This window comes from Glossina fuscipes, unplaced genomic scaffold (genome assembly GCF_014805625.2).
Source record: "Glossina fuscipes isolate IAEA_lab_2018 unplaced genomic scaffold, Yale_Gfus_2 0, whole genome shotgun sequence".
Classification (NCBI taxonomy): domain Eukaryota; kingdom Metazoa; phylum Arthropoda; class Insecta; order Diptera; family Glossinidae; genus Glossina; species Glossina fuscipes.
This window is the reverse complement of record NW_023998414.1, coordinates 13,679,791-13,690,812: the sequence shown is the minus strand read 5'-3', so window position 1 is coordinate 13,690,812 and position 11,022 is coordinate 13,679,791. Positions and strand designations below refer to the sequence as shown.

At 34.0% G+C, this 11,022-nt stretch overlaps 1 protein-coding gene across 8 annotated transcripts in view; it reads right to left on the bottom strand.

The window, feature by feature from the left end:
* LOC119641871 (probable serine/threonine-protein kinase DDB_G0282963) overlaps positions 1 to 11,022 on the bottom strand; it is a 154,936-nt gene that overhangs the window by 8,479 nt on the left and 135,435 nt on the right. For all 8 annotated transcript variants that reach the window (XM_038040756.1, XM_038040774.1, XM_038040781.1 and 5 more), the window contains 5 exons: positions 7,710 to 9,655; positions 2,089 to 2,346; positions 1,799 to 1,968; positions 1,119 to 1,739; positions 78 to 840 (listed from right to left, as the gene is read on the bottom strand). In XM_038040756.1, the coding sequence (XP_037896684.1) occupies positions 78 to 840; positions 1,119 to 1,739; positions 1,799 to 1,968; positions 2,089 to 2,346; positions 7,710 to 9,639 (3,742 nt within the window). In that variant the 5' untranslated portion in view covers positions 9,640 to 9,655. The remainder of the gene's footprint in view (positions 1 to 77; positions 841 to 1,118; positions 1,740 to 1,798; positions 1,969 to 2,088; positions 2,347 to 7,709; positions 9,656 to 11,022) is intronic.

Genomic DNA, 11,022 nt, shown 5'->3' with positions numbered 1-11,022 from the left:
TATATATATATATATATATATATATATATATATATATATATATCACTAAAAAGGGGTGCACACAAACATACACTTACTATCCAAGTCGCCGCAATTCGAATCGTAGTCGGTAGTGTCGGGCGAATAACGGTAATTGTGTCTGGCATTGTTTGTGTTGTTCGATTGATGATTGTGATTAATGCTGTCCTGATGATCGAATTGTTCGCCGCTACTTCGACTCGCGGAATCCAAAAAGAAATCAAAATCTCGCATTAATGGGCTGCTTGTAAAATGTCGGCGTGCTGTGTGTCGTGCATAGCGATTGTTCATGGTAAACTGATTATGCTGATGCGAATGGGAATGGGAATGATAATGATTGTCGGGCTGTTGTTGTATTTCTTGTTGGCAATGCTGATAGTCTTCGTGATGTTCAACGTCATCATCATTATTTTCGATGTCGTCGTCAACGTCAGCTTCATCGTCGTCATCACCCTCCGCGTCGTCGATATCGTTTTCTGTCCTGCCATTGATATCACCGTAATATTGATACGAGTGTTGTGTTGGTGATTGAACATGATTGCGTTGATGGTTTGGATAGTGAGTGACTTGTGCTGGTAAGCGATGCGGTTGTTCTTGTTGCAATTGATGTTGTTGTTGTTGTTGTTGCTGTTGTTGTTGCGGTATACGCAATTGAATATTGCTATCTTCGTTATTCACATCCAGCTGCTCCTCATCCTCATCATTCTCATCCATACCATCATCGTCACCGTCTTCATCCTCCAAATTAACATCGCCGCCTTCGATGTGGTCGTCATCCTCAATGTCACGTCCCAGATTAGTATGAAATTCATATTGTATGTCCTGCGTATAAAAGAATAATAAAAACGTGTCATGAAAGAAATAAGTTTTTATCCTTTTTCAAGTCTATCTCTATCTCTATCTCTATCTCTTTCTCTTTCTTTCTCTCTTTTTCATTTTTCTCTCTATATATACGCTGTTAAAATCAACAACTAACAATGTACATATGTGTCTAAAGCATACGTACATAGAACAATAACTAGAAAGTAGACATTTTTTTCTTTGTTTGTTTGTTTTTTTTTTATTATTATTATTTTTTTTTTTTTTTTTATTCAACTTACAATGCTATCAACATCACTGATATTCTCAATGATAGGCTTGTCCTCATTTGAGGGGCACTTGAAAAATTCTTCTAGCACTTTGCGCGTTTCCGAGAATTCATACAGGTAATCAAAGGTCGTTGACTTTGTGGGTATACTTAATGGATTACTGGATGTTGTTGATGTTGTCACATTCAAAAGTGTTGCTAGCGAAGTGCTAGTGGGTGTGTTACTACTATTGACAGCCGGTGCGGTTGAATTTGCTATTGTTGTGATTGCCGTTATTGTTGTTGTTATCTCCTTGATAGCTTTGGGCGATGAAATAGGTTCCAATACTTCGTTAATACCACCACCACCACCACCAGCACCACCAGCACCACCACCACAACCACCACCAGCAATGCTAACAGCACCCAAGGTATTTGTGGCAGAAATATTGTTATCGGGTGTTGTTAAATCCGATATAGTACCGATTTCTGAGACATCGTTGCTTGTATCTTCGGCATTGTTATCTGTAAGTGTTTGCTGTGAATTCGTTTGTTGTTGGTGCTGCTGTTTTTGTTGTTGTTGTAATTTATTGTTTGCATTATAATTGAGCAACATAATCGGTGGCGTGGTGTCACGTGGTGGTGATATGATGCGCTATTTATCAAAGCGAAAATCTTCAAATTATTTTTTGAATATATTTTTTTTTAACTTACTTGCGGAAATCCTGGCCTAGCTGCATACTGTTTTGGTGATGATACTGTAATGGAGTGATTTGTTTTGCTACTACTGCTAAGCGGAGTTACACCGTTCGATACTCTGCCGTGTTCATCGTCTGTAGCGTTGCCTATCATCTGTCCAATACGACGCGGTGAACCTTCATATTCTATTTTTAAATAAAGGAAATGAAGCATTCAACTTACATCTCGATTATGGTTTTGTTGTTTCTTTTTTATTTCTTTTTTTTGATTCTTTTGTTCGCTGAAATTCTCCTTTACACACTTACCGATAATGCCGTGACGCGATTCAACATTGATTTCGTAATCGCCATCTCTATATTTCTTATGTGACAGTTGTTGCAATTCTCCGGAATTAATAATAGTTGTACTCTTTTGTATGTCAACGTCTTTACCATCAATTGTGTTGCGTTTCTGATTGGATTTAACAAAAGCTACAGATGTATCCGTAATATCGATTGTATCAGGAGCTAGAGTTGTTGTGCGATTGTTAACTTGCGTATGAGGATCTGTGCTAACGCGTAAATCTATAATTAAAAGGCCATCATATTGTATTGGTTAAGTTAAGTTAAAATTAATGAATAAATTATTGCAAATATATTTTCTTTTCTTTTATGCACTTAACAGTTTTCAACCGCTTTGCGTTATTCTTCATAATCTTATTTTTTCGTTTCGAGGTGTACAGAGTGAGCAGAGCTTCTCCGCTATTAAACATTAGCACAATATTCATTCCAAGAATATTCATTTGCCTGCCTAATAAGTTCACTCTCAAGTTGATTTAATTCTTGTAATCAAAAGCATAAACACTTTAGCATTTGTATGCGCGAGTATATGCATACAGACGTGAATAACTATAATTTTTGGTTTATCCGTTAAGTTTATCTTTCAAATCAATATCAGTTTGAATTAATTTAACTGAGAATAGTTATATTCTCTTATCGGTTAGATTATAAAAACGATTCCATAACTATTCAGGCTCATCATTTTTAGCTTGAATTGTTCCAAAAATCAATTGAATTTTATTGTATTTCCGTTCGAAGTGCATTCGTAAGAGTAATAATTGACTTTTTGTCATTTTGTTCGGTGTTAGCTAAGGTATATGTTTATTAGGAAATGAGCTTAACAACAATTAAAAAATTGCTCCGAATAAAACGATTTTAAGTTTAAAGCACAAAAAACCAAAAGTAACTGATAGACTTGAGTATACGGCAAGTGATTGCATTTGTTTGCTGAAAAAGATATATACATATATATACATATATGTATGGAGGGTTTCTTCACAACAGAGCAATAGAATATCTTGAAGAAGGGAACCCACAAGAATTGAGGCAAAGCAAACGTTGTTTTTCTTACTTTCAAGTATAGTTGATGTAATTATGTTTTACATATAGCATAGTCGAAGCTACTATTACAGGACCGATTTGGTTTAACCTAATCTTAATTCACTTTCTGTCATCAATAGAGCGTTCAGTATTCATTGCTACGATAGATTCCTGTAGAAAAACAATTTTGAGTAAGTTCACAAGTAGTGAGAAGACGAAGAAGCAGCTTTCGATGACGAAAAATTTCTTTATATCATTGTATCATTAAACTTATCATCATGCAATAAATCGATACTTTGATCTACTGTATGGAATGAAGCCTCGACTTGTTGACACCAGATGTTGTTTACTAATGACAGCATCGGCCGAAAAACCATCACACCAAACGAACACTTATGCAAAACGTAATAATATTTTCTATACGTTAGATGGTGTTGGCACTTATGCTTTTTTATTCTGCTTTATTTTGCTTTTTTTGTATTTATTGAATATCTAATGCATCTATAATTTCATTTCAATAGCAATAACATTGATCGATCGTATTATATATTAAAGCATATTGTTACGTAAAATTTCTTTCGCTTTACGATTTATTGCTAATGTCCTTTACTATATCTTATTACGCTTGTGATACAAATGTATGTTCAGTTGGTATAGTCACAACTTTTTTAATATAAGGCTCGGCACAGGATAACTTTCTGCATCAATTTAGGTAAGCTTTTCTGCCCGTCTGTTCTGTTTGTTTTCTTACAGTTAACCTCAAATTATTTTGGTCAAATTTGGTATATTGACTATTGCAAACGATACGGAACGGACTAATTTTTTCGATTACTTCCCATATAACCCGTTATTTTAAGCAATCATTATATAAATAATTATATCAAGTCACGTAGTAGTATAGGGTGTTTATTGTAAAAATCTTCAAATCAAGTTTCGTTGATAAGCTAAGTCGCTAAAATAGGACATGTGACGGGGAAAGTCGTAAATTCACTGCACTCTACATCACTTGCGGTATAATGCTATATATTAAGTTTGTAATGACGCATCTTTCATTATACTGATTAATTTAGACTAACCTATTAAATGAATTTCAGTTTTTCTCTCCGTCCAATTGTCCGTCCTGGTTTTTTATGATCAATCTATAGGATACAAGTTTTGAGATAATTTGATGAAATTTGTGGCAAAGATGTGTTTTGGCCCAAGAACATATACCATAGAAAATAGTTTGGATGTGACCATCTTTTCGATCATTTTGCATAAAACAACTTATTTTAAAAAATCATTATATGAATATTAATATTAAGCCAAGTAGTGTAGGGTGTTTATTGTAAAAATCTTCAAATCAATTTTGATTGATTAGCTAAATAAAGCGTAAAGAGATTATTCACAATTATGAAACAAAAAACTTTATTTAAATGAAAGGAAGCGTGCTGCAGGATCTTATGATCCTATAGTAACGCGCGTAATGAATTTTCAAAAAAAAAATCTAAATCTAAACTTATTTCAAACGGATTTTTTAAGCGTTCAGACTAATCATATTAGTAACATAGGTGTAATTTTTTTCTCTATACAATCATTTATTAAATTTACAAGTATTTTAAAGTGACTTTTACATCAAATTAAATATTTAATAATTATTGAGAAAATTGACATTTCAAACGAGATCTAGCTATTTTCAAGCATTTACGATTAAATTGTCAAATCTTATACAAATCTTTTACTTTAAAAATTTCATTTGAACCATTTTCGTTGTTATAGATATGTAACTCTAGATAGATATCCAATAGCTACCATTCCAACTATTCGAATGTGGATTGTATTGTCATCTGATTTCAATTAATTTCATTCAATTAAATACTTTTTTATATCCGTCACCGGAGAAAGGATTGTTGTATATTCTGTTTATCGAAACGTTTGCGGCACCTATTCAACGAAAGCTTAAAATATATGTACTCTTGTCCGGTATCAAAATGTCCCATTGTTCGTTGAAAGATTTGGTAAAAATTTTAAAATTTCTTGAGCATAGGTTACTTACTATCGAAAATAGGCAAAATTGTTGAAAGTATTATGTCGTTCTGTTCTGCTCAACTCTGCTTAATGTGGTTTTTGCTTTTTACAGATACACGATCAAAATTTCCACTTACAAAATGGACATGTAAGGTATGCTTACCTTATCCTACAGTGTATGAAAAAGAATTTTTTTTTATATATTTTGTATTTTAGTATGTCTAGGTATCAAAGATTCGATGATAACCGAATAAAAATTTCTTACTTATTTGGTTTGTACTTAATCTCATGGTTGAATGTATTATTGTACATGCGCTCGCCTGTATGTACACGTATATATTTATTGATTTTGTCATGTTGTGTTCAATAACGATAATGATTGTTTAATTTGTAGTTGCTTATTGCAAATATCTTCGTGCAAACTTGTACACTTGTACACTTGTACACTTGTACACTTCCAATCATACTGAAATCGTTCGTAATTGTCTACATGTATTTATATATAAAATACATATAAAAAAATCTATGTGTATGTATATATATATATATATATCTATGTATGTATAGATGTAGATAGATATAAGCGCCGGTGTAAGTGTATTTCCTTCTTTACGGTCTATACACTCCATTACATTAGAATGACAATTGTGAAGTGCTGGTGCAGTTTAATGGAGTGTATAAGTGCATGGGTGGATATTGCTGTTTTGTGTTACGTGTGAATATATATATATATATATATATATGAGTACATGAATTAACCAACCAACCGATATTTGATTGAATTAATGCTAAAGACTGAGAGAGAAATTTATGTTACTTTCATTGAATGAATATTGTTCGGTTTATCTGTTAACTATTTTAATCGATTTACGGGATATGTTTACCAATATACAGTAAACCAGGATATATATATATATATATAGGAAAAAGTGCCAATAATAACTTCAATACAATGAAAATATCTGAAGATATATTTAATAATAACAGCATTTACATTGATGTACAATGCAAAATATATTACATTTTGCTTTAATTTTCTTGCATTGATTTCTCTCGAAATTCAGCTTCAATCCACCTAATAAAAATATTTCATTTCAATTAATTTACAAACATATGCTCAGCATATAAAATAATAATTTTTTGCTTATTTAATTAATATGACCAATCGATCATTCTGGGGATCTTGTCTTTTATACACAACCCATTGTGATGCTCAGAAAGAAGCGGCGAAAGAGAGAAAGATATAGGGAGTAGCCTAGCGAATGTGTGCCCAACGATTGAAGGCACTCGTTGTAGTGGTAGCCACACTCGTGGTAGTGGTCAAATCACCCTGAGACTTAAATCCACGAATACCGAGTCTTAACTACTTGGTTATATGGAATCATTGAAAATCTGCCATATATGTAATTGTGTTGTGTTGAATTTTAATCAGAGCCTATTCGAAACCAAATTTAATGCTTTAAAGAAAGTTTTCAGACAAAGTAAGTAAACCCCGAAAAAAAATATAAACGAGAATTTATTTGTTATTTGTCGGTGAACCGAGGAAGAATTTTGAATTTTAACTCATGACATCGAAATAAAAATTTTAAGATTAAGCCAATTTTTCCTAAATTTACAGTTTCAGAGCGATATGATCATGTCAAGAGAATATGGGAAAAGCATTGCAAATCAATTGATATGAGAACAATCAGAACAAAAGGATGCCTAGTTAACTTTGTCGGCATAATTCAGATAACTATGTTCCTTTTCGGCAACATATTTTTTTTTTGTTCTTTAAGTTTATACCAAAATGCTGTCGAGCGAACAAATTTTTTATTTTTTTTTTTATTCCTTTTTTTATGACCAATCATTCAGAGGATGTGCCCTACACGCGTAACATGACGGTGACGGCTAAAAAGAAATAGAAAGAAGAATGAAAAGGAAATAGGGAATTGTCCGCAGTCTAGTGGGCGCGCGTCCAATCGGTACGTATTTTGTCGATATCGTTTGAGCACTCACTATATCTACGACCAAAGTAAACTCTACCTGAGATTAAGATTTAAAGCCGCGAAGACTGAGTGAGTAGATGCGATTCTTATCTAGTCGGCTACTCTTGCGGATATGAATAATACAAAATTGATTTAGAATTTTATGCTGATCAGGAATAGTTTATACAATTTTTTAAAATTATAAGTATAAGAAGTTAGGCAGAGGCATTGACAGCATTAATATATTTCTCCGTGCATCGACAGTCGCCGGAATAATCAAATGTTGTTGCGGTGCTTTGTGTCGTCTAAGCTCATCGCATTTAGCTCTTGTACAATATTATGAGGATTATGTATAAAATTTTAATATTCTCTTTGACTGTAATCAGCTAACTACGCAGTGTGCTCGTTTCTTTAATGTTATATTACTGCTGCCAACATCCTGGCAATGAAGGCATTCATATAATTTATTTATTTATTTATTTATTTATTATTATTATTATTATTTTTTTTTTTTTTTTGCTTTTTTCGGTATCTCTAATACCTAAGTACCGTTTTTGCATAAGGATAATAGAGATTATATGCAAATGTACTTACTTTGCCAACTTTTCGCTTTGTCATCAGTAATCACTTCATTATGAGCCAATAATTGTTCTTCGGTTAATTGACGTTGCTGTTGTTTTTGATGTTTCTGTTGATGTAACTGATGTTTTTGATGAAATTGACGTTCACGCCGTTCACGTATTTCTAAAGCGGTTTGCTCGCTCATTGATTCACGAATTAGAGCAGCTGTTGTATATCGTTCACGTTCGGCATGAAGAATTTTACTACGTTGCTCGCGTTGCTCGCGATCACGGTCACGTTCACGGTCTTGTAGTTCTCGTTCTCTTCTATCAGATTTTTCCATTTGATATTGTTCATGTAAAGATGTATTACTGCCGTATAAATAATGAGAGGCGATGCTGCTAAAATTGTGTTCAGTGCATCCTGGATTAGATTTCTGAATTTGCGTTTGCGTTTGCGTTTGCGATTGCTGAGTATTGTAGTTGTTACGTTTCTGGATGGCATCGGGTTGTTCTTTGTCGCTACTATTTGGACTGCGGCCTAAACGTATATGATGGGCTGTAATTGGAGGCTGATGTCGGCCAGTATACGTTGCCGGTTGATGGTGAAAGGAACGTTTTTGCGAGTTTCTAATTTCCATTTCCGAAACTCCATTTCCACTGTAATCAGGCGAATTTAATATCGCGTTGGCCGGTGTATTATGTTGCCGCGTCTCCCAATAATTGTCCTTGGTAAAAGGATTTTGACCAATTTGATGATCGCTCTGTTGAACGGCTGCTGTCGAAGTCTGTTGGGATTTCGGGCGTGAACCGTAAGATTTTTCTTGTAAGTAAATTTGATTATTGCTGCTGGTGGTGGTTGTTGTAGATGTTTGTGCGTTGTGACAACGTTCGTAAGATGAACGTTTGCGAGGCATATCGTCGCCTTGAATTTGACGTCCTTCTCCTGACAGATGACGTTGCGTCTGAGAAGATGGAGAATCTAAACCGTGTTGAAATAACGTACAATAATTAGTCAAATCTTCTACTTCGTCTTGTGCCTTTCTACGTTCTTTTGCAATCGTTTCGTTTTTAACTTCTTTCGTATCCGTTTCGTCTTTTTTTTCCTTCTTAATCGTCGAGCTACTACAGAGAAATGGATTTGTTGAAATACGTGGCGTTACGGACGATAATGAACCTGAGGATATTGACGACGCCGAATGTGGCGGCGGCGATTGTGTAATTAAGTTAACACTTCTGTAATAATTATTCGTCGTCGCGTTAATCACATCGGTTTCACTCTCATGTGAGAGCTCATTTCCATTAAATAGTTTCAAACGAGCTTTAAAGCTCTTATCAGAATAATTTTCTTTTCGCAAAGGCTTATTAACATCAGTTGAATCTGTACAATTGCTATACGGTATTGCAGTGCGATTGCTATTATTACTGCTATTGGTATTACTTGTATATTTCGGTTTACATTTGGGGAATAGTAACGAGATTTGATCGTTAATTGGCGACGAGGCCGAAAGTAGCGTCTGAGGTACAGATGTAGACTCGTGTTTTGGGTTTTCTTCGTTTCCCGCTAGACTATCGTGACAATGTCTCCGATGGGTTATATTATTAATACTGCTATTATTGTGATTGTATTCGCATGTATCGGTTAAGTTGCTTTTAGTCTTCGAAGCTGGTTTGACTTCGACTTCATTGGCTTCTACTGAGCAATAGATATTATTTTGTGTATTTCCACTTGTTGATGTTGCTACCGCAGTTATCGGCGATGCTAATTGCGCATGTTGTCGTGGCTGTTGTTGGTATTGCTGCTGGTGTTGCGAAGCCGTTGCTCTTTGCTGATAACGCAAAAGATTTGCGGTTTCTTGAGTACTGGTTGGTGCTCTTTCGGGCGTTGAATTTTGATGTAAATTATTGATGCCAGTAGTATTTTGTCCAGCAGCAGCAATTGTTGTCAATGTTGTACTGACCATTATTAAATGCAATTAACTGAAAGCAAAGGAAGGATGGAGAACAATTTTAAAGAAGAACGGATAAAATTGTTAATAGATTGCAAAAGTAAAAGAAGCAAGAAAAAAAAAAAAAAAAAAAAAAAACAAAAAAAAAAAAAAAACGGAAAAAAGAAAAAGATTACATTTTACATTTAAAGAAAAACGGATGTAAGTTTCGCTTTCTCTGCATTTTGTGAAAATTTCAATGCTATCGTATGTCTTAATTTTCTCTTTGGCCATTTATTACAAAAATGATGTCTGGTTTTGCTAGCATTTCGTGTGTTGCTGTCAGTTAATGGGCGACAAAAACTGAACATAAATTCTGACATCTGCTGTAAATTTTATCCCATAACAGTGAAATCATTAACTTACAATAAACTGCCAGGAAGTATTCGGGAATGAACGCAATTTATTACACAGCGCAATATCAAATTGTATGCCAAACATGTTAAGCGGCAAGGACCACCTATAAACCTCTATATGCGTGTGTATGCGTATGCATGAGATTTTTCACATGTTTTTATGCGTGCTTTCATAAATGTCAGCTTATGCATACTTAGAGATTCATTACGAAAATTTTACAAACTAAATATGCATGAACATGTCATGTACTAAGCACACTAAGAGCACATGAAAACGTGGATAACATTCCTAAAGACCATCGCCTGTTAGGGTTCAAATATATTAGTAATCCAGAAAACTTTGAAATAGAAAAGCTAACACAAAAATTTTTATATATCTTTTATAAAAATTTATATATTGAAAAATCGGTCAATATAAAAAAGTAAAGTAAAACGTTAATAAATTAATTCGAAAAATATAATAATAAAACAAAATAAAATAAGCTGAAATGAAGCAATTCATATCGAGTGAATCCGGGACACACATCACTTCAGGCAGTCTTTCGGTATTTGTGTCACAGATAATGTTACAGCATTTTTCGGTGACCTTGTAAGACTATCAGTACTTTTGGGCTGTTTAACAATTGTGAGCATATTTTTGTGACCAGATCCATACAGATCTATTTTCCAAAGTGAGCTTCCCTCTTAATCCATTGAACCTAATGGATAGGTAAATAAGTGGAAAAATGGACAAGTGTACGCGCGGACTGGCCGACTGCCGTGATAACACGGTGAAGATTGAAAAAGTGAAGATTTAAAGTATGTATGTTAGGAACGACGGACTGCAGGAGAGAGAGTGAATGAGTGATTGAATGAGTGAGTGGAAGATAGATAGAAATAGATAGATAGATAGATAGATAGATAGAGAGAGAGAGGTAGATAGATAGAAATAGATAGATGGATAGATAGATAGAGAGAGAGAGAGAGGTAGATAGATAGATAGATAGATAGATAGATAGATAGA